We start from the raw sequence: 25,133 nt of genomic DNA, 5'->3' as shown, positions 1-25,133 counted from the left end.
TCTTACCCCTTTGTGGGATTTGAAAGTGTGACTTGCAAATCAATGTTAATGAAGGGGCGTAACTTCCTCTAATTGAAAGATATAAATGAGAGAGCAAACTGTTGGAAAACTAAAAAAGAATTTCAAAATGAACCCAAGTTAGAAATTAAGAAAAAGACTCTATAATATTAAGAGAAACAATTGATAGCCAGGTATTATTATATCCATCTCAACATAAACATGAAGCTTTTGAGTCTTACTTATATGATTAAATTGTCAATCCATCAAGAAATATAAGATAAGTAATTATTTACCTATTTTCTATTAGGAAGATAGTCTCTCATAAGATTTTCCATCGATGCCTAATATGGTTGATTATAGAATAAACTATAAAATAGATATGAATGGTTTTAGGATACTTTGATTTTTGTAAAGATTATTTATATACTATCACGGAGTAATGATATTAATACTTTGATGTTATTAATTAATATTGTTTATAAGACTTAAATTAGGTTTTTCTCAAAATTGAGATTACAATTATGTAATTTAATTTGTAAATAAATTAGATTTGTTAGAATTGTTGTTTTTAGGCAAAATCAGGTACATCCCAAAATGGTACATTTTGGGACATTTACAATTCTTCCATATTTTGTATACCAGAATATTTCCAGCTATAATAAGCTATATGCTTTGATGGATGTCCATGCCCTGTTCCAAATCCCATTTTGCATTGGCAGGGAGGATCCTGCAAAGGTTGTAGAATTTGGCTTTACAGACACAACTGCATTTTCTTGAAATTATAATAAGTCATTTCAGCAAATCCTTTTTGTGAATATCCTGCAATCATTGCAGTCCACGAGATCGCATTTCTTGAAGGTATGTTTTCAAACAGTCCAAGTGCATTGTCTATTCTTCCACATTTTGCATTCATGTCTACCGAGGCAGTTGCAAATACAACATCTCACAAAATTTCTAAATCCTTTAAGCTTTGCTGGATGTCCTTGCCCTTTTCCAAAGCTCCCATTTTGGCACAGGGAGGATGCTGGCAAAGGTTGTGGAATTTGGTTTTACACCTGCCAATTGCATTTGCTTGAAAATATCCTCATTTATCAGGACACTCATTGCCAATGAAAGAACAACATCGCTCACATTTGGGAGTCGACCTCTAATTAGCAATAACTCAAAAAGAAAACTCATTCCAGTTTTTTTAAAGTTTAATCTGTAGATGCAAGAGAAACAAAGGAAAAAATGTCAAATGATTCAAAAAACTTGTCGAAGTTAAATTTGAAACATGAATAAATTACAATCTTCAAATTTAAGCACTCAAGCATATTCACAGAATTTATCAGCTCACAAGTTCCTCCATAAACAGATGGATAATATCCGCCTAGGGTTTTCATCACTCTGCACTACAGTCAAACCCTACGCCATAATTTAGTGGCACGCTCTGGTCTCTTTATACTTGGTGTACAAAATATTAGTGCGCGTGTGGTTATTGAGGAGCTTCTCCATTTCTTCGGGATGCTCAGAAGCTCATGAACAGCGCTCAACAGGGGATCCATATCATCACACAGCAGCTCTGCGTTCCGGGGAAACGGTGGGGCAATGGGGAAGGAAGGAACTTCTGCGGTAACGGCAAAAATGAAAACGGAATCTTTGAAACGGTCAAAACGGCAAACCGTAACATAAAAAGACACGTGAACGGGAAAGGTTGGGTTAAGCAGTCAACGGTTACGGCCAACATTAACAAAGAAAATGATAGAATTAGATGTGATTTAAAGAGCAAACAGATCCATCGAAAATAAAGAGGGAAGAAAATCCGCAAGAAATGTGGAATAAACTAGAACTCTTGAAAGCAATGAGGACGGGAAGCAAAACTTCTGTGTACACGCAATGCACACCACGCGTTTTTTTATCAATTTCGGACGTTCTTCCCAATTGCTTTCTCTGGTTGGCAATGGCCAGGTGAGGCATAGAACCGTTCTCGGTAGCGAAGTAAAACTTCTGACAGTATTTAGGAATTTGTCATCCCAATCAATTAATCAACCGACAATGAGTGCCGCAAATTTGGAGAGGCAAAGGAAGATGCGACAACTAGTCAATAATCAGCCGATGGGTATGTCTTGTATCTCCGTAATCTTCTTCCCATCTAATTGCTCTTCCACGCTCTTGATGAGTTATGGAACAGACTTCCTCTCAGCTATCTTCAATCAGTAAAACTTCGTATGAATTATGTGTGTGATTGAAAGTGTTCAAGGTCTTCACCTCTTTGTAACCACTCAGGTAGAATTTTGAAAACTTTTGTGTTTGTTGTTTTCATCTTTACCTACCCTGCCAGTTGCAAGGAACTGACCGATTTTAGCCATCCTGCATTGACAGGCTCCATTAAACGCTCCTTGATTATCTAGCATAACTGGTGCATCCGGATGATGAATAAGGCTAATTGCTGATCAATTGGGGTGTGGGCATCACCTTTTCTGAAAATAAAATTTAAGTTTGTCAAAAAGATTGGGAGTTATTTTTGTCACAAGACAGAGGGTACCATCATTGCACACAACAATCCACTAACAATTGTATTGTGTTTGTGTTTAAAAAAATATGAAAGATTAGCTTTAAAAGGTCCATGGGTGTACTAGCGAGAAAAAGTATACAGCGAAACCACCACACATATATATATATATTATGGTTAACTTGGATAGGATTCAATTGTCTGGAATATGGTCTCGCAATAGACACTCCGAGCAAACTCATGCTCAGTGTTAGAGATATTGAACCGCACCTGGGAAGTCCTAGCCTCTAGGTTCGAGCCCTAGTTGAGCCACGGTTAACTCAAAAGATTGGTCACAGGTATAAGCAATTTGGTCAACATACAGAAATCTGTCATAAAGTCATGATAAGTGTGTATTTTGGAAAGATCAATCTTAACACACAAGTTATGAAAGGATCAGATATGTTATATTTAATAGTTAGCAAATAATTACTGAAATGAATAATGTTCTTACATGACTATCATTTCTGTTGAGTCGTTGACTCATTGGTGTATCTAAGTTACATGGCTGTACAATTTTATAGACCCCTTCCAGGCAAGTATTTGAATGGAAAGTTCATAACTCACTCCCTGTGCAAATTAATAAAATTTACATAACTTTTCGGATTAACAAGTATCTTTATATCTTGATTTTTGTAGCAATGTACTTTAAATTTGCACTTATGACAATCTTAGAGGGCTTTGATTGGCTCTTATGACTCAAATTTGATCTCTGTATAGATGCATGGGACAAATGCTGGGTGGAAGGAGCGATCCCCTGGGATATCGGACATGTTACTCCAATTCTTTCACACCTGATAGAAAAAGGTCTTCTCCCATATGGCAGGGCTTTGGTTCCTGGATGTGGTGCGGTACATATTCTTCATCAATTTCGAAAACATTTATTTATTTGGCTACATTAAACTCACATTGAGCAAAGCTTAAAAAAAATTGATTTCCTCTAATTTTTTATTTACATTACCAGTTCAATCCACTATTTCAGCCATTCAGGGCGCAGAAGTCAGAAGTTTTGTGAAAGAATTAGCTCAATGAGAATCGCTTTCAATTTTGTAGATTTGATTAAATACGAATCGATTGGATTGGATGAAGTAGGTTTGATTCAATGCTTTTGGCATAGAATTACAGGCATATGTTCATGATATGAGACACAAATTCACATGATATTAACACACTTCTTGGCCTATGGGTCCAGGGGTATGATGTTGTGGCTCTTGCTAACCACAATCGTTATGTGGTAGGTGTTGACATCTCTGAAACTGCAATTAAACGAGCACAAGAGGTAAATCTTGAAACGTAGTAGCTAGACATTTGCCATGATTTAAAATAAATGTCATTTTGTGGATTGTATATGCTGCATAAGTAATAAGGAAGTTTCACTGTAATTACAAGCACAACAAATTTACTAAATGGATTCTTATATTGTATTTTGAACGTTGATTTCAATTTACATACTTTTTCAAAGCTTCGTTGCCATAGGGTTTCTCTGCAGAGGCAAAAGGGTTTGAAAAAACTACAGCAATGCAGTTTTCTGTCCACAGGATTGATATTGATCAATTAAGTGTATCATGCAATACTTTGATATGAGAATAGATTATCTTGAAATTTATAAGATTCCAGCAGACTTTATTCTTAACAGAGTGGCTTAACAAATTCATTTAAACTGGAATCAGTTGAAATCAAAACCTTTCATTATTTAAATGTTATGGTCTTCTTCCTGGTTGCTGAATCTCTTTTTTAAAAGAAATTTATTATCTAGAATTTTTGCATTGATTGGGAGGTCCTTTAAAGAAACATTACTAATTGATGTTCTTTTTTCGTAAAAGCTGGCTGCATGTGCTCCAAATGTTGAGTACTTAGAGTTTCTGAAGGAAGATTTTTTCACATGGGCTCCAACAGAGCAGTTTGATTTTATCTTTGATTACACGTAAGTTTCCACTCCTTCAGTACTCCCGAGTTTGTTCTCTAGCTCTAAAATATTGTTTTAGTTATTGTCTAACTCTTCTCTTTTCTTTTCTACTGGAAGGTTTTTCTGTGCTTTTGAGCCTCAGATGAGACCTGCCTGGGCAAAGCGTGTAGCAGAGCTATTAAAACCTGATGGAGAGCTTTTGACAGTAATATTCCCTGTAATGCTCGTCACTGCCCAGATATTGACCCTATAACTTGGTTTCTGGGAATAAAAAAGTAGATATTGATTTTGCACCCTTGAAAATTCTTACTCCTACTCCAGGCAGTTGCAGATGTAGAGGTAATTTGATGCTAACGAACATCTTTGCAAAATCTGATGATAACAGAAGTTGCTGGTTAATATGCAGGTAAGCAATCATGAGGGAGGCCCACCTTATGCAGTTTCTCTTCTCCAGTAAGCTCTCTTTATTAATTGGCAAAATGTTAATAAAATATATATACTTTTGATGGCCTTATATACGGATTTTTGTATCAAACCTTGCATTGAGGATCTATTAACCTGTATTTGTTTGTTTTTCAAGGTATGAAAAGGTTTTACATCCATTTGGTTTCAAGGCAACCTCAATTGAAAACAATGAAATGGCCATTGAAAGACGCAAGGTATATGCTTATGTATTTTAGACTATTTATGGGCATAAAGGTTACTCATGAATTAGGTCCTACGTAGATATTTTCCCAAGTAATTTTTGGCAACAATATAACATGTTGAAAACTAACATAAAAGTGCTGCAAGTATGAACAGGATAAACACCTTGCCAAATTATGCATATGGATTAACAATTTACTAATCTTTGTTGCATAAAGTTTTGTTTGTCAGTTTTAGGTTTAGGAATTGATAAAAGGATTTGTTGTCCAGAATGCTTGAGTTGGTATTGGTTGATATTACTTTTATTTGTGTGTGTGCCAGAATGGAAGATATACTTCATTCAATTAAGAGAAAAAATCAAAGATAATCATTCTTCTTGGCAGTATTCAAACCCGTTACTGTTTTCCTTATTATGGATTAATGTGACATGATAAACATGGCTGCATAGAATTGTCTTGCTATGTGTTTTAAATAGTAACATCCAAGGAACTATATTCTCTTCACATTTTGAAGGAAATTGATTCCAGGATACATGCATGCAAAGCTTCATCCATGGAGATATCCAGTATATATACTCAAACTTGATATTCTTATTTAAAAATATATGTTCACTTAGCTTCCTTGAAAATTAAGGTGATTTATCTTTTTTAGAGGATGATATTATCAAGCAAATTAGTTTTCAGTGGAATCTTGGTATATATGCCAATTTAAACTTTTGGCTTCAATTTTCTCTCATGCCAGGATGAAAACTGGAAAAGTAGAACAGAATAGAGAAATAAAAATAGTTAGCTGTCCATCCGCTCTCCCCCAAAAAGGCCCAAAGAAAAAAATGTAACAATCAAAAATTGCAAACTGAATGCTACTGTAACTTATAGGATTAACCCTTAAGATTAATATTTACATTTCTCTCTTTAATTTGAAGGTTCTACAGTTAAACCAAGCATTCCCCTAAATTTTATAAGAGTCCAAGCACTTTGGTGAGAATATCTGTTGGCTGGTTTGCAGTCAGACAATACTTGAGTTGTACGTTTCCATCTTTTACATGATGTTGAATCAAATAAAACTTTGTGTTTATATGTCTGGTTTAATTGTGAAAACAGAGTAGCCGGAAACTCCTATGTCCCTCCTTGGGCACACATATCCCCGTATCCAAGACGGATACGTATTCAATACAGACCGGATACATGTCGGATACTTACCAATGCATGTCCAAAAAACCTTGATTTCCGCCAAATACTATGTGATTTGATTTTTTTCAGAATTTGATGTAAATCTTCTAAAATTTATAATTTTATATTAAAAATACCTCATTCATGCAATTTAAAAAAAAAAAATTGGTATAAACAAAACCTACACCAAATGAGAAAAACAAATGAAATGTTTTTCTATTTCAGCAACCCATTTTTTGGGGTTATATTCCAGTGCAACTCTACTATTTTTGCATATTGTAAATTGTTAAATCAGCTTACAATTATTATGTAGTAATTATGTGTCCAGTAATGAAAATCTCCTCTAATAACTTAGAAAATTGTGTTAAATATATGTATATGTGATTTTTATGAATGTCATATCCAAGCATATCCATATTGGGGGTCTTAAAAAAAGGCCATATCCATATCGGATACCGTATCTGTATTTGTATCCGTATCCGTGTCCATGCAACTTTGTGTGAAAGACTAGGTTCTTGCCAATTTGATTGTAATGTATTGTAGACTGGAGGAGCTGTTGATTATATTTGTTCCTGCAAACCTTTAATCCTTTTGAGCTATAATATTATTACGTTGCTCTGCTGCATCTGTTGAGGAAAGAGTTAATACTGACTGCCTTATAGATTTGCAAGAGATGACTTTTGACCCTAGATGCATTGGGAAACTTTGAAGTAGAATTCACATACTCAAAGTCACTTGCAGAGTTGGAATGTGACTGTTTGATTAATGTGAAATTCGCTGCCTTAGAATAATTAAGCCCATAAGTTTGAGTTCCTTTTAGACACTGAAGAACTATCTTTGCTGCTATCCAATGGTTTTCTGTAGGCTGTTGCATGAATCTAGATAGAACTCCAACAACAAAATAAATGTTTGGTTTTCTTCTTGTTGCATAATTTAGACTTCCAACAAGCTATTTGTAGGTAGTTGCATCAACAAACTCTGCATTATTATCTGATTACAGTTTCAAAATATGCTCTGAACATGTACTGAGTTGTTTGCAATCCAGCATTCTAAATCTGCTCAGAATCTCTCCAATATATATTTTTTGGCTGATAAAAATATTGTAGTGTGTTTTTCAAAGACACTCCCTTTGAAGAATCCATCCTATTGTAGTGGATTCCTTTGGTCCCCTTCAATTGATGCATTCTTTGAGCCCTAAATCCTCCATGTGATTTGTGGAGTTCCCTTTTTCAAGTTTTGGGTAATTCTAGAGATCCACATGATTCAGTATGTGAGCTACAAGTGTCATGGTGTTTGTGTAGGCTTTCCTCCAGCTTCCAATACCTTAGTGTCACTTAGCACAATTTGTGATTTTGACTTCGTCCTCAGCCCTCCCTTTGAAAGATTTTGGAAATCCATGCAACAACAGATGAATTCGTTTGGCCCATTCAATTGATGCATTTTTTCAGCCCTAGATCCTCCATGTGATCCATGGAGATCCCTTTTTCAAGTCTCATAACATTCTAGAGATCTATGCGATTTGGTATTTGAATTGTGGGTGTCATGTTGTTTGTGGAGCCTTTGTATCAGCTTCCAATACTTTGGTGCAACTCACAACCACATTTGTGAATTTTGACCAAGTCCTTAGCCCCCTCTTTGGAAAGCTTTCGGTGATGCATTCAACAAGTCTGAAAGTTGTTTTCCTTGTGAGCTTCTTACTTGCATAGGTCCCACCTTTCTCATTTGATTGATCTTACAACCTTTCGTGTCCTTTTGACAACTTAGCAACAAAATGTTTCCATGGGTTGTCCATTGTCAATTCAACAATGTGCATGAATTTAATTTGAAGCATCATGATTATAGCAAGCCCCGCTCCTCTTATCTTGCTTCTTGGAGGTTTTCTAATCCTCTACTTGAAAAAGGCTTCTCAAATGGTGAAGATTGGCTTAAAGATCACTTGAGACAACTCTAAGGTTCGTAAATGCCAGGCTTGATGTGTGGATAAGCACGAGTGGTCGTTGTGATTGCTGTTTCATCAAGGGGCCTTTTTGCATGAAGAGACTTATGAAGCACTTTGCGGATGGTATGCGGTCAAGTTCTTTCCTACTACTATGAGATGTTTATCAAAAAAGGGCAAAAGATAAGGGTTAAGAAGTTCTAAGCTATCCTAAGAATAAATGGATGAAGGATAACATAAGTGAAACTCTACTAGTCTTAGCATCGCCATACAAGAACAACTTCACCAAAATTAGTGCAATCTTCTAAGGACATTTAGAGATTTTCAAATCGTTACTAAGCATAGACACCATCACTTGAATGCATACAACAATTGAACTTAAGCACTTTCAATGATTCCAGTTGACCACACAAGGCGCACTTACAATCAGTAAGAGGCTAGTGGTATGGATTGCGAGTTTCACAATAAATCCAGTACAAAATTCCATCATTCAATCTAGATAGTTGAACTAATATCAAAGATTGACTTGAGAGGATGAAAAAACATGTAACAAGCTTCAAAGATTGAATAAAAACATCATGACTTCAATGTTTTATTAATCCAAAGCCAAACAACAACAATTCTTGAAGTCCTTCTCTTATAACTCTTGAATTCTATCTCTAACATCTAATCGCTCTAGCTGATATCCAACTTTCAAACTCATTAACTCTTTACAAATGAAATGAGTGGAGTTTATATAGTACTCCCAAATACAAAGAAGGGCCGAGATCAAATGAAGATCAAGGGCCAAGATTTTGCCACATAAACCCTAATTAGGGGCTTGATACAAATGAAACCCTATCTAGATAAACATTATCATGGAATCAACCAATGAGAAAATAACATGTGCTGGCATAAAAATCGAGGAAGCATCCTCCAATGAGAAAATGAATTGCCAAGTAGGATCATAACAAACTATCTTCTAGAATCTTGTTTCCTTTCTCTCCTTCCCTTCTGGCATATTCAATGAATCTGATCATTATGCCCTCTATCTCAATCATTGGGACTTGAGGTAGAGACTTCAATTGTTCCTCCATGTGCATGACTTCATCGAAAGCCTTGACCATGGCATTCTCCCTTTCAGGTTCGAGCTCTTGAGTTTTGTTGGCTAATACCACGAGTTCAAGCATATCATCCAACTGTCCTTTGGTGATCATTCCATCAGTCCCATGAAAGATAACTCTTATCTTTCAATTCTTTGGCTTCTATAATCATCCCAGGATCAATTTTCCCCCCCAAAACAATTTGTGCTACTTCTATCTTATCATGAATACGATGCATATCATCTTCAACTTGACTGCATCTGTTTCCAATTTCTTCAAAAATGATCTTCGTGTGAAGTAGACTACTCCATTGTAGAAAACTGGGCACAGATCCTTCTCTTCTTATTTTCTCCCTTGATAAAACTTCCCTGGGTGTTTTCCTTATTACTTGCAATACTGGAATGATGACATCTCTAGCATGAGCAAATGCTTCAAAGGCTTCTATGAGGACATTAGTTCTTCCAAAACTTTTATGACTGTGTCGAGTGTCTTCGTTATGCCCTTCATGAACTTGCTAACTTTGGTATATGAATCTTCTACCCATGTGTCCATGAATCTTCTCCATATGATCAACTAATTTAGCAGGAAGCAAGCGTGGTGGCATCGTTGGTGGACTCTGATGTCTCAATGGTTCCTGGAATTGTTGGAAGTAGTTCCTCCACACACTTACCTCTTTCTCTAACCTTTTATTCTTTTCTACTTCAGTTCTTAGCATATCATTAACTGCCTTCAATGAATCATTTGCCTTGCCTATGGCTTGCTCGGAGGTGAGTGGACCCAAATCAATAGTCTCCATATCATACTCATCTGCTGTGATCTCACCTTCATATTTATCAACCCTTGGAGTAGCTATTTGCAACTTCCTTGATCCGGAATCATCTATAATCACCTTGGACATCTTTGTAGCTTTCCTTTTCTCGGTGACTTCTCGAGTCTGGTCTAGAAGGCTCGCTATGTCGTATATTGGTTCTTCATCCACTACTATTACTTCTTGGGCTAGTCTTTCCTTAAGCCATTAAGGAATAGAGGATCTCCCTTCTTGAATCTGTGTTTCTTCACGCACTTGCTCATCTCTAGGTGGTGAAGTAGTCTCATCATTTTCTTCTTCTTCATCTCCTTCGATCCCTTGAATGTGATGGGTGAGATCTTCTTGCCCTTGCAATGATTTCTCTTTGCCTTTATCATTGTGAACTATGGATTCCATTGATTCATTTGCTCTTTGACTCAATTCTTTTTCTACCCTTGGTTCTTCGTGTCTCTCATCCCGATTCAACTCTCTTCTTCATGCCTAGAGGAAGGACGACTGGAACTTGATTTATGTTTTTTCCTCGAGGGCTCCTTTTCTCCATGATCATCCTTTCTCTTCGAACCTCTTAAGTGAGATGGTTGAGGAGTACTCCCACTTGCGCTTGCTTCATCTTCACCATTTGCTCTTTCTTTTGAGAGGAATGTCATTGTTACGTTCTGCTCTTTCAATTTTTGGTGCTATACGTCTATCCATATGTGAGTGTATTCCAAGACTTGTTTCATCAACTCATTCAAATCCACAACTTCCATGTCAACCCACTTGATGTTGATCTCCTTGTTTTCTTTGGCGTAGGCCGATTGAAGATATTTGCCGCTATCCTGAACTTGATCAGCAACATGAAACAACTTACATTTCTTGATGAAATCGAGAGGTAGCCTGGAATATATCTTCTTCACTTCCACATCATCTTGAATGTTCATCCAATAGTCCTCTAATTGCCACTGGTGTCCATACTTCTTTCCCAAAATTTCTTTTACATTATCATATGGATCAAAGCAATCTCTGGGAGTGAATGGCTTGAGTGAATAGAGTGCTAACTCTTTCTCGGCATCCTCAGCTACTTGAAAGGAAGGACACACTTCAATAGAGTCTCCAAGTGTAATAGGAAAAGAAACATTGGTTCCACACTCTGTTTGTTGGGTAGTGTGGCAACATGTATGGAGGAGAAGGACATCCTTGAACTTTGATGTAAGTGAACTTCGGGAATTGAATGAACCATGCACCATGTTGTTGAACCAATGCTTGTGCTTTTGGAGACAGTCTCTGCTGCAATCCACCTTGAAGCATCCTCATGATGTGCATAGTGAATGCATCATTCACTCTCCTATAGTGCTATTTAGGTGGATGATGAAGCTATGTATAACACTCATGCACCTTTATCTCTCCGGGTCTTCTTTCGACTATACCCATATACATAAGTCTTGGATACTCGTAATTTCTTGCAAGAGAGTATATGATGTAGGAGCTCATATAGAATGTTCTAGTGCGCATCAACCTTCTTAACTGTAGATCAATACTGTTGCTGATGAGCCTCGCCCAATTAATTGTATCCTTGCCATGAGTGACAGTCTCTATGAAGTAGGAACATCTAGTGTTCGAAATAAGAAGCCTCGGGTGCACCAACCACTCGATGAAGTAGAGTGATGAAGTCTTTGAATTCATCTTTGAAGTCCACCCTATGTAATCTGTCGGGCCATTTGCTCCTACCACCTCTACTCTTCTTTAACCAGAACTTGTCGATGATCTTTGAACAAGCATCTGGGTCATCATCATAGGCGGACTTAGCTCCTTCCATGCTTATGTAGACCATGCCCTTAGGCTCAGATAGATGAAATGCTTCACTAATTGCTTTTTCCGAGAGATATGCCAGTACTGTTCCATCCTTCACCACCATTCTTCTTGAGGGAGAGTTATAATGTTGGGCACACTCCACAATTAACTTGTAGCATTGCACCGCAGGAGGGAAGCCAGCTGCATTTATGATCCCACTATCAATCATCTTTTTTGCTGTAGCAGTAGGTTCACTTGTGTACGACGGGTGTCTGAACTTCTTGGTGTCGAATTTCCCGAGATTGGTGTCTCCTAATTTGCTCCAATGAGACGTGATCCTGGTTTCTAATGCACTGCTCCTCGAGTCTTCCTTGATGAGTACATGACGGGTCATGGTTTTATTCGGTTTAGGAGCTGCCATCTTTCACCTATAAGAGATATGTGAGTTAGGGAGATGGTGAAAGGTATGTGAAATTGATACAATGAAGCCTATTCACTTAGTAGGCAACCTATGATATTGCTCTAAATCACTCTTACATCTAAATGAATATGAAGTTTGAATGCTAGATAAGACTGATTTCAAGACCTATCTGCACTTTCTCAATAAAACAAGGAGGTCTAATTTACTAAACAAAATCAATTTCTGACCCTAATCAGACCTATACCTGATCTTTTATCAGTCAAAATGATGCACTTACCCCTGATTTTTGATGATTTAACCTGATATGAGTGCTAGTGATCAATTGATGCAATTGGAGAACCTGCTGTTGCTGAGAGTGAATGAATAAATTTGCCCTTGTAGAGATGAATTCGCAGTTCCTTGGGACAAATGTGCTGGTGATATTCCTTCTTCCAGATGAAATTCGCTTCTTGTTGATGAAATCTGTTGTTTAATAATGAAGTTCGCCCTTCAATCTTCAATTTTAATGCTAAAATTCGTTGATCTTAATGAAGTTCGCTGCTTGCTGATGAAATGCGCTCAAGAGAGAGAGAAACTTGTTTGATTTGATGATTTGAAATGAATCATTCAAACTCCCTCTTATATGTGATGAAGGTGAAGGGTTATGTCTTTTCCTATGAGGGCCGACTTGTTTTGATAAACTTAAAATAACAAATTACCTTTTCATGCTGGCCATCTTACCTCTTTTTATTTAAATTTGAATTTTGCTTAGGGGCACCAAAGTAATGTTTGATTAGTCTTTAAAGTGCATTAGAATATTAAGGAAATTTGCTCCCCTCTCTCAATTTGTGAAGTTTGTTCCTATCCTTCAACTTATGAAGTCCGCTCCCTTCCTTCAATTTATGTAGTTCGCTCCTCTCCTTCAATTTGTGAAGTTCGCTCTTGGGTGCTTGAACATGAAGTTTTCTTTCAACTCCAAATCGAATCAGCTCAAGGTAAATGCTCTCACATCTTCCCTCGGGTATATGAAAGAAATTTGCTCTCACTTGGGAATTCGTGAAGTAAAATCCACTCTACTATCTTTGTACATGAATTTCGCTCTTCTACTTCCAAACATGAAGTTCGCTCTCCTACTTCCAATCATGAAGTTCGCTCCTCTATGCTCAAACATGAAGTTCGCTCCCCTATGCTCAAACATGAAGTTTGCTCCCCTATGCTCAAACATGAAGTTCGCTCTTATAGACTTGAAGGTGAAGTTCACTCTACTACCTTTGTACATGAAGTTCGCTCCCCTCTGCTCAAACATGAAGTTCGCTCCCCTAGGCTTGAACATGAAGTTCGCTCCTGGGGGCTTGGAGGTGAAGTGATTTGAAATTGAATACTAAGTGTTTGCTCACTCACCTTGTTTCACTCTCTCTATTTAAACTTGCAAGATAAGGCTCATGGAACAACTTCGCTCTCAGTCAAGGGCATTCGAAGTGAATTTCGCTCCTCATGAGAAGCACTTGAAGCTTTTGCCTTTAACCTCGAGTACTAACAATCTTTCACACTCCTCAATTAAACTCATGATTGATTCACATGAAATCTAGACCTTATGAACTTACTCATTTCACTTGCGAGAGGGAGAGACTAGACTAAGAGGCTAGGACCTGAAAAAAAAGGGGGTCCCCATCTTGATGGGGCAATGTGTGAAATGATCACAACACTACCATGTTGGCATTTGTTGGGATGCACCAATTGTTGAAAAGTGGCATTTCATAATGCGACTTCCTTTGTATTGCCCTTTTGTGTGATGCTAGACCCAATTTCACGATGTGCCTCACTCTTTTTTGCATTGTATTCTTCTCAAGAACTTTTTGAGTTATTGCCATAGCGACGCTCCTTCTATAGCATCAATTGCTGATGATAGAGTCAATTTGATGATCCAAAGCTTCTTGGGCTTCCCTTTGAAACAATGAATCTGGACCTCTTTTACAGGATCATCATGTGGGCTATGTCCCCTCTCGATGATGTCATCATAGCTCTTCTCCCACCAATTGTACTTGACCCTTCTGGCAGTATTTGTCCAATATGGCTCTTTCCATGTTATGTTCAACATGTGCCTCCTGCTCTAATGGCCATTGGTTGTAGCCATCATCAAATATTTTTTGTGGATGACTAAGCTTTAGATTTCATATCTGATGGATTCCATGGGTGCTTTGCACCAAAATGCAATGGATGACATATGCACCTTACAAAGGTCATCATGGCTCTAAATGGTTGTAGTCGAGTTCCAAGTTCCTTGCACCTGCCTCCTCTATGCTGTTGATTTGGTGTCAATTGAAGATCATTTGGCAGATGTTTATGCATTTTTTGATGTCCATCTCATCTCTCAATCTCATTCTTTATTGTTTGTAAATTCTCCTAGGTTCCTTTGGTTGCAATTGCATAAGGATACTCATTGTTGTATTAATGTGGACACAACTCTAATGTACATATCTTTTGACTATCTTTTGTTATCCATTATCTCTTGTAACGAATAGCTGATTGATCATGGATTTTTTAGCTTTTGATTGATAGAAGTCCCTCATTTGACATTTGTTTCTCATCACTCATCTTGGAGAGTTGTAATGTCCCCTACTAGGTTTACGCCTATTTTTACCATGATTTATCTATTTCTATATATTTTGACTTTAAAACTAACTCGAGTCAGAGTCAAATTATTCTTAACATGAATCAAATCAGTGATAACATAATCTTTTATATATTTTGTTCATTCACTATATATATACAGATAATATCACACTATATGTTTTGCTGCAGAGTAATTATTTATAAAATATCATTTGACTGATCAACCTTTGCATGTATATATATATATATATATATATATATATATATCAAATTATATTTCCTAACACATATAAAATACTAGCACTGCTATTTACTAAAACACTAATCATTATTCTACCAAGTACCTGTAGTGGTAGACAGATCTGACATGCGTCAGATCTGGTCTCTCCCTGTATGTGAAGTTAAGTATGAGATATAATCTATATTAGTATTACTTTTAAATATTACTATTAAATCCTGCATAACAAATATTATCAGGCTATATATATTAAGCATATTCCCATACATACCACCAAGTCCCAGGATATTACTGTCTGGAACTTAATAACAGTCTGATCTGATCTGGATGTCTGCGGACTACTAATCCCCCTCCATGATCGATAATTGAAGATGATTAATGCTGCCCTTTTTCTGAAGATTTACCTTTATCCGACTCCCCTCCATATTCCTCTATATATCCCCCTAATATATCTTTCAAGAGGGAGAAGTTACATCCTTTCATGTCGATAAGACACGTTTCCTTCCCAACGTGTCATTTCATACCAATTGATTTATTATTCCAAAGGTGCCGATTAGTCTCCTTTTCATATCCGTTGCCTAAGTCTCTAATCGTTGTTTATCATTAAGATATTTAAAGTAATCATTGATATTAAGGTGAATGTATTAATAGTTGCAATATCCGCTATTCTGGCATTGCCGCCACATACATCTTTCTTGAAGGGGTTGTTCATTAGCGGAATTAATTCTAATATTCATGGTGGCATGAAGAAATCGTATTTCCCATTCTTACTATGTGTATCGGTCTTGCCAAAGTGACACATTTATCTCATCATCCGAATAATTATATCAAACACTCAATATGTTCGGCTCCTCAATTACTTAATATTGATTCCTCAATGTCTATTCCCAATACTTATATTTGCATCAAATAATACTATAGGCTCACTAGAATCTGTAACGGAACATACTTGTCTTCGAAAATATGGCTTTCACCTATAGCCGATCAACTTGCTAAATATTCATATCTTATAGAATATCAAACTGGGTCTCTTTGATAATACAGATTTCCTCTAAACTTCGCACTACATAATTAACTCCTATCAATACACCACCCACTTTTAGGTGTCCTTCACATTCGTTCTGTTAAAGTCGTCATTCTTTAATGTCGATAATAATATATATGTTCTGCCTTTGTATATAATCGATACGATTGTTATATAATTAAGGAATGCCACTATATGTTGAATGGTCTTTATATCGGTAGATATCTTCATGTCTACAATTATTCATTTCTGCTTAATGAATTGTAAGTTATCTTTAAAGATAATACAAGGAGCTTATTTTAGTTGTTCTGTGCTATAGACTTATCATTTGGATGGGGACATCACAAGAGTACCCTTTGGTTTGAATTCATGAATGTGTTTTGTTTTTCTGCTTATGCCTCCTAGACTAAGCAAATGATATGCGTATGTTTGAATGCCTACTAGCCATAGATTCCAATCAATGTCATTTCATGCATAGGTAGTGTTGATGTGTTTTTTATGCACTTCGAACACTAAATATAATACCAAGTATTCTATCCTTTCTTGAGCAAGGAAACCTTATGTGCTAAGTAATGTGATCAAATAAGGTTACCCCAAGGTTTCTATAGTCAGGTTTTGACAATGCAAATAGATAGACTCAGTTGAAATGATGTGATATTGCTAGTATCACAAAGGGACTTATGTTTATGAATCACAACTAGAACTTCCTCCTAGACTTAAACAAAGATTAAAAGGGAAAGGGTTTAGAGAATCTATGCTAATCCTAAGGACAATGATAATAATGGATTATGCTAAGATAGACAAATTCCTTCGAACCAAGTTTTGCCTTGCCATGATAACATCTACACAAAACTGTTGCAATCTCCCAAGGAAATGACAAGATTTTCATACTGCGAACCATTCATTTAAATACTCAATGCTGGTGCAACTTGAAAAAGTATCCACAATTGATCTTAGCAACAATAATTAGGTTCAAACTAACTTTATACTCTAGCTTACAATCAGCAAATTACAAATAGTATGAACCAAAGAATTCATCACATATTATCGCATTTCTCCATCAAGATCAATAAAGTTAAACTAAATTGGAGAAGTAGAAAGAAACCATGCAAAATGTAGAAACAAGACACGAAGATCCACCATATCTTCAATGAAACTTATGTATTAATTTCAACGTAGTCTTGTCAACAATTTCTTCTTTCCTCCTCTTCTACTTTAACTTGAATCTTCTACCTCCTAATTTCTAATTGTTTTTCTTTTACAAATGAAAAGGCAAAACCTTAGGATTGATTCTAAATCAATGGCCAAGATTTAGACAACAAAACCCTAATTAGGGTTAGTTACAACTAACTCCTCGACCAATGAAAAAATTACAACATTTTGGACACATGTCCCTCGAATTTGGACCAATGAAAAATGACGTTAGGTACATTGAATTTAGTACCCTCCACATGTGTAGTTGTTGATAACCAAGTACATTGAACTTGGATGTGTTGACATAGCATAACTCAATTGGTTGATGATGAATAGGTGCTACTTCAATGTGCATATCTCTTGATACTCAACGTTTCCAAGCTCTTGATTGATTGTGATTTTTCGTATTCCCAAATTTCATCATCTTGGTGATCAAGCTTTCTAACTTTTCTTAACTCTTCTGAAACTATCTTTCCTCCTTGATCATGTTTCACTTTTCATCTTGACATTTGGGAATCTTGAAATTTTCTTCCTTGGACATTCTGGATCCTTAAATTTCCTTAATGTCGAGTTCCTTCCTTTGAATTGTTGATCTATATCTTTTTTCGCCATCTTCATGATGTCAATTCTTAATGTGTTTGATCTTCTTGTTATAGTTGTAGAGCCCTTCATATTGTAATGTATTTCATCCTCATAGAGCAATCCTTTGCTCAAACTCTTCCTAGGCGGGATTTCACCCAGCCCATGTATGGCTTGGTGGATATCTAACTTATTTATGTAATACATGGTGGAAATATGAGGTGGTTGTGTATTACATGGCGAGATTTGCACCTATATGCGTGCATTCAAAGGCAGGAACACAAGGAAATCTTGGAACTTGTGGTGGAGATATCATGTGTTCATGTAATGCAAAAGGGAAATTCACCTCTCCCTTGCATTGTTGTTTTGCATTGGTTATCTTCATTTCTCTTTATGTCTTGAGTTCTTTGTAGTCTTGATGAAGTGTAGATCTTGATGTTGTCTTGAAAGGTATCTCATCCTTTGGAATTCATGTGACGTCTTCTTCATGTTTGAGCTAGTCCCCCTCTTCACTTTTTGAAACTCTTTGCATCCACTTTCTTGAACTTGAACACCTCGACTCCTCCATATGGTTGAGTCCTCATTCCATGCTTCAAGCACTTCCTTGCACAAAAACTGAAAAAAACAAACAAATTTACATTAAATACCATGGAACAAATGAAATTACATTGCTATCTCACTGAGCAAGCATTCTTAAGACCCTCTTAGTCTGGAAATAACCCTTAGAACCTCTGGAAATGCACCACCTAGTGTTAGAAAATTGCTCCCCTAGGCCCGCTTCACAATTTCACTCCAAAGCCTGATAAGGTTCACTTCAAAATCAGGTTCAAATCGCATTGAACGTATGATGCTGCAGGTTGGCTCCAAAAATTTGAATTAGGCCAGCAACAACTTGCACTAGGTCTGCTGGTTAATTTCGCACCAATCTCTGCTTCAAGATTTGGTAAAATGTCCTCCAAGTTCGCTAAGATGTCTGATCCAATTCACCTTGCTCTGCTACAATTCATAAACCAAGACACGCAAGGCGAAAATTTTCATAGTGCATGCATAAAATGTCCAATGCAAAGTGGAGATTCAACCTAGTCACGAATAACAACCATACCTCCTCACTTAAGCCTTCACATCAACTTCACACCCTTTGCATCTTTTGTTGCTCCTTGACAACGTTTTGCATTTGGACAACTTTATTGTTGCACTTGACAACTTTTCTTGCACTTTTGCATTTTTGACAACTTTTTGACAATATTGACAACATTTTGCAACTTTTTAAGACTTCAGCTATTTTCAGCAATTTTGACAAGTTTGACATGTTGCACATTTCCACCCTCTATCGTCAATCTTGACACCTATTCATAAATTATGGACTTGAAACTTGAATCCTGACCTGATCACACCCACCTGACTCTTAACCCATTTCAAGGATTACCCAACACTCACCTGAACTGACAAGACAAAACCCTCTCAAAAAGGCAAAGACTAAAACTGTTGCCAAGCTAAAACAAAACTAAGCAAAAACACAATGCTAGAAAGCGAAAAAGCGGGGCCCTTGTTGTGACCATTTCACACATCGCCCCATTGGAATGGGGACCCCCTCTTTTGTTTTTGGTTTTGCTTTCTCTTTGCTTGTTTTTCTCTCTGCTTTTAGGGTTTTGAGTGAGTGAGTGGTTTGTCTGAGCTAGCTGGATTAGGGCTAAACCTTGGAAGCTCGTTTTTAGGGTTTCATTCAAGTTAAGTCTAACCAAGTTTTGGAATTGTTAATAGTCTACCTGAAGATTCAAGATTGTCGGAATGAAGTATACCTTTCAGGAGAGTCAAATTGGTTAGGTTAGGGATAGGACAGGTCTCAGGTCAGGTCTAGATTGAAGGAGGGTTTTTCTGGGTAAGGTCCTGTTTGTTTCTGAGTTTGAGTCAGCTAAGCATGGTCAGTGAAGAAAGGGAGTCCAGTCGGCCAAGTTAAATAGAGAATGAGATGGATTAAGGGCCTAAAAACCTAAATTTCGCTCCTGACCCTTCCAGGAGGCCTAGAGCGAAAATCTTTAGTGGACTGGATTTCCTTCACAGTTTTGGCTGAGTTTTGGCATATTTGAGGATGGATTTATGTGTTCTTGCTTGAGGATGAATTTGACTGATTTTGGAGAGCCAGATGATGCCTAAAGGAGGAATTTCGCTCCTGACCCTCCCAAAGGGTCTAGAGCGAATTTCATTCTAAGAGCAATTTCTTGTTTTGAGTGGGCTTACAAACTGGTTCCTGGTCTTGAAAATGATCTAACCTTGCCCTGTGAAATGGTTTGAAACTAAAAATTGAGCAGTTTAGCCTGGAATGAAAAAATCGCTCCTAACCCTTCCAGAGGGTCCAGGGTAAAAATTTTATTTGAGCTTATTTTTCACTGACTTGGGCTAAATTGTGATGTGCAGGGCATCTTGGAGGAAATATTGGACGTCATTTGATACATTTGAAGATTTGAAAGCATGAGTAAATGAGGAATTTTGGCCAAGAAGGGTAATTTCGCTCCTGACCCTTCCAAAGGGTCCAGGGCGAAATTCCCAAATGCTCCTATTTTGCAGTGAAGAAGGTCAAGTCTGTGGCATGAATGAAACAAGAATAACTTGCTTTTGCCTATTGAGGTTGTTTTGACTTGGAAAAATGAAGGATTTTGCCTAAAACCAAATTTTCGCTCCTGACCCTTCCAGAGGGTCCAGGGCGAAATTTCTTCAATCACCTGTTTTCCTTGCAAAATCAAGTCAAGCTTGGGTTTGGATGAGAGAAGAATAGTGTTTTCTTCCTTGGAGAGGTGAAATCAACTTGAAATGATGATGGAACAAACATGAATTGAGAAATTCGCTCCTAACCCTTCCAGAGGGTCCAGGGCGAAAATCTCTATTGGAGTCATTTCTTGCCTTGTTTGGTCAAATTGAGGTGTTTAAGACATGATGAAAGGAAGAAGGAGCATATTGTAACCCTTGGGCATGTTTAGAAGTGATGAAAATGAAGGATTTTAGCCAAGAAGGTGAATTTTGCTCCTGACCCTTCCAGAGGGTCCAGAGCGAAATTCCTTGCAAGCCTATTCTTTTGACCTTGTTTTGGCTTGAGACCTTATCCCTTGGGTGAAAGATGATGTTTAGTTGCCTCTTGAGGTGATTTTGAGTTAGAAAAAGGAAGAATCAAGCCCATATCATGAAATTCGCTCCTGACCCTTCCAAAGGGTCCAGAGTGAATTTTCTCAAAATCACTCTTTGCTATCAAGTTTTTGCTAAGGCAAGTATGGGATAAGGTGAAAAATAGAAGGGATTGCCCCTGGAAGATAATTGAGATGTCAAAGATGAAGCAATTGAGCCTAGAAGAGATTTTCGCTCCTGACCCTTCCAGAGGGTCCAGAGCGAAAATCCTCAAAGACATCCTTTCTTCCGAATTTTGAGCTAAACCAAGCTTAGACATGGGAGTGAGGCAAGTTGTTCTATGCCTTGGAAATGATTTGAAGTTGAAAAAGTGAAGGAATTGCCCTAAAACCTAAAAATTGCTCCTGACCCTTCTAGAGGGTCCAGGGCAAAAATCCTTCAAACACCTATTTTGCCTTGCAACAACAAACCAAGCATGCATGATGTCAATGAAGAGGATCATTGCCTAACCTTGTGAGGTGGATTGGAGTTAAAATGATAAAGGAGTAAGCCTAGACAAGAAAAATCGCTCCTGACCCTTCCAGAGGGTCCAGGGCGAAAATTCTAAAACCTATCTTTTCCTCCAAAGTTTGAGCAAAGCTAAGCCTAGGCATGAGTTTAAAACAATGTTTGGATTGCCTTGAAGCGAAGAGAGATTGTTGAAAGTGAAAGTTTTGATGCCAAGAGGGAAATTCGCTCCTGACCCTTCTAGAGGTTCCAGAGTGAAATTTCCAAGTCCTCCCCTTTTCTTGCAAATTCAAGACAAAATCTTGCTATTCATGACTTAGGTGGGAGAAGGACATGATGTTTTATGCCTTAGAAGTGACTTGAAGCTAAAGGAATGAAGGAATATGCCTAAAACTCAAAATTCGCTCCTGGCCCTCCTAGAGGGCCTAGGGCGAAAATCATAAAATCAACATATTCCTTCTAAGTTTTTGTTAAGGCAAGGATAGACCAAGGTTGAAAAGGCCTTTGAGACCACTTGTGAGTAGATGCTTGTTTCAAAAAATGATGATTCTAGGCCAAGGAAGAAAAATCGCTCCTGACCCTTCCAGAGGGTCCAGGGCGAAAATTTGAAAAACTCCTATTTTACCTTGCAGAGGCAAGCCAAACTTGGGTGGAGTGAATAAGGAAGAACATTGCCTAGCTAAGAGTGAAAGATTCAACAAAAGTTGATAAAGGAGTAGGCCTAAGGAGGGAAAATCGCTCCTGACCCTTCCAGAGGGTCCAGGGCGAAAAACCCTAAATCCACTCTTTTCTCCAAGTTTTGAATGAGACTAAGCCTGGACCTCAGTGAAAGATGCCATTTGGAATGCCTTGGTGAGGTTTTGGACGTATAATAATGAGAATTTTGAGCTCAGGAGAGAATCTCGCTCCTGACCCTTCCAAAGGGTCCAGAGCGAAATTCCCTAAAATGCAATTTTTTCCTTCAAGTTTTGATGAGCTAACCCAGTGATGGAAGGAAATGGACCCTGGAGATTGCCTTGGATGAGTTTAATGATTAAGCTAAGGTGAATTCTGGCCTAGAATGAGAAAATCGCTCCTGACCCTTCCAGAGGGTCCAGGGCGAAATTTACATTTTCACCTAATTACTCATGAGAAATGATTAAAAATTGAAATGCAATACCTTGATTAGGCCAAAACAAACATAAGCTTGCCTTCCAGGAGATTTTGGAGTGAAGGGAATGAGGTGTTCAAGTCTTAAATTGAAAAATCGCTCCTGACCCTTCTAGAGGGTCCAGGGTGAAATCATTAGCAAGCTTCCCTAGGCCTCAATCCAACCTTGATATTCCCCAAGTCACCAAATTTGCTAAATTCGAAACATTTGGGAGGATTAAATTAAATTCGCATTAATTAAAGGCATTTTTAATTTAATAAATTAATTTTTAAGCCTTAAAATAAATGTAAAAATCCACCCTTAAAGCTTTGAAATTAATTTTAAAAATGAAAAAATTAAGTTGAGCGCTCAATATTTGTTATTTGCCTTTATTTGCCAAGTCGGCCATCCTTCAAAAGGGGGGTTTTATTTCATTTTATTTCCTTTTTGTCAAGTGGGCCTCAACAAGAATTAGGGTGAGCGCCCTATATAAGGAAGGAGTATTGTTTCAAAATTCAAATCATTCATTCATTCCTTCTTATGCGAACTTGAAGAGCATATTTGGAGGTGCAAAATTGAGCAAGTTGGAGGATAATTTCCAGATTTTGGAAGGTATTTCAATGCAAATTTCCAGATTTTGGAGAAGCTAGTGGAAGGTGAGGCCTTTTGGAGGCTAATGGAGGCATAATTCATTCAAAGGAAGACCACAATTCAACCCTTGTCCAACAAAATCCGGTCTTCTTTCATCATTTTCCAAGGTTTTATAGTTAGGCTTTCAAAGGAGAAGGTATGAAGAATCATTTTGAAGTTCTTATTCAAGATTTATTTTGATTTCATTGCCATTAATTTGAAAAATTAGAATTCTGGATTTATCATGTCATTTCCAAATTAATATCTTAAATCATTCTCTTGGAAGGTCCTAAATTCTATGCTTTAAGGTTTGATGCTCAAAGACTAACTTTAATCTTTTGTGTAGGCATCAAATGGCGACCCCGGAGTCGAAAGATCAACTGCTTGGCGGACCCTCATCAAAGAAGATCAAGTTAGGACAAGGACGATCTCCTCCGGTCCAGCATCATTAAGGACGACCTTCTCCATCTATCTTCCAGTCCAACATTTGAAGGAAAGCATCACCAAATTGAGAATCAACCAAGTGTTAGACAAGGTGGCATCCTAGTCATCGCTCCTCCAGTCGGGTTGGTCCACTTCAGCATGTCTAGATTCAATGTACCTGACTCATTAAAGGTGGCACAAGCTTCGATGTACCTACCCCAGCTATCCATTGGTCGAATATTCCAGAGAAGACATGTGTCCAATTAATACAATTATTTCATCGGTCAGAATTGAGTTTGTTGTAACAAACCCTAATTAGGGTTTTCATTGTAGAATCTTGGCCATTGATCTCAAATTGATCTTAGCCATTGAATTGTATTAAGGGCACTATATAAGCCCTGACTCTTCATTTGTAAATGCTAATAGAAAGTAGTTAGTGAATAGTGGAAAAATATAGAAAATAGTTAGTTAATAGTCAGAGAATAGTTAGTCAGGAGTTAGAAGGTGAATAGTTAGAATAGTGAATAAGTCAGTTAATAGTATAGCAATTAGAGTAGAAGAGAGAGAGAAGGCAAAGATTGTTGCCAAGATGTTGTTGTAAAAGACTTGTAAAACTTCATTGAAGAAATGGTGAAATTTATGGGTCGATTCAACAATTCCCATGGTCTCTATACTTCTCCTATTTGATTTCATGTTATTAGATGAGTGGAAGAAATATGTTTGATTGATGGTGAAATTCGTATATCCATACTACTAGCAGTTTGTTGATTGCAGACTTGCCTTGTGTAGTCAACTGGAATCATTCAGCTTAAGCTTAACTTCAATTGTCGCTTCTTCATTGATATGCATTAGCCTGATGGTGTCTATGCTTGTAGTGATGATCTGAACATCATAAAGCTTTCCTATGAAGATCGCACTAACCTTGTGGAGATGGTCCTGGGATGTCAAAACAAGAATTAGTTAGAATTTCATCAAAGATCATTCATTGCTCCTACATTCTTAGTGTCAGAATTAGATCCTTTCCTCGACCTCGTCCTTTTTTCCTTTTTTTTCAAATCTAAGCCAGTAAAATCTTGTGATTCCAGCAAATCAGATGTTTAGGTCATCAAGTGTAAGTCCCCTTGTGATTCCAGCAAAATCACATCATACCACAAAGAGCTTATCCACACGTAGAGATCCTACATAACAGAACCTTGGAGTTACTTTGACTGATCCTTCAGCGAGATCTTCAGCAGTCAGGAACTTTGCTCAAGAGAGGATAAGGTACCTTTTAGGTATTTTATTCTGTGTTTGGTCGTGTACAAAAAACACATCAACAGCCCCCCATTTGCAATGGGGCAATGTGTGAAAACATCACAACAGGCAGGTTCGCGTAAAGTAAGTTGAGGTGAACCTGCCACAAATGTTTGCATGTTTATGAATAAGGTTGGTTG

At 37.4% G+C, this 25,133-nt stretch overlaps 1 protein-coding gene across 6 annotated transcripts in view; it reads left to right on the top strand.

Moving 5' to 3' along the window:
• Positions 1-603: 603 nt before the first annotated feature.
• The window catches only part of LOC131070127 (probable thiol methyltransferase 2), a 45,721-nt gene continuing 21,191 nt past the window's right edge, over positions 604-25,133 (top strand). Inside the window, exons 1-9 of one of the 6 annotated variants that reach the window (XM_058005657.2) lie at positions 2,109-2,265; positions 2,362-2,441; positions 3,251-3,376; positions 3,723-3,809; positions 4,354-4,454; positions 4,554-4,653; positions 4,843-4,889; positions 5,017-5,095; positions 23,624-24,235. In XM_058005657.2, the coding sequence (XP_057861640.2) occupies positions 3,350-3,376; positions 3,723-3,809; positions 4,354-4,454; positions 4,554-4,653; positions 4,843-4,889; positions 5,017-5,095; positions 23,624-23,824 (642 nt within the window). In that variant the 5' untranslated portion in view covers positions 2,109-2,265; positions 2,362-2,441; positions 3,251-3,349 and the 3' untranslated portion in view covers positions 23,825-24,235. The other 5 variants (XM_058005655.2, XM_058005654.2, XM_058005651.2 and 2 more) reach the window with 5 other exon arrangements.

This window comes from Cryptomeria japonica, chromosome 1 (assembly GCF_030272615.1).
Source record: "Cryptomeria japonica chromosome 1, Sugi_1.0, whole genome shotgun sequence".
Lineage (NCBI taxonomy): Eukaryota > Viridiplantae > Streptophyta > Pinopsida > Cupressales > Cupressaceae > Cryptomeria > Cryptomeria japonica.
This window is presented reverse-complemented; position numbering and strand designations above follow the sequence as displayed.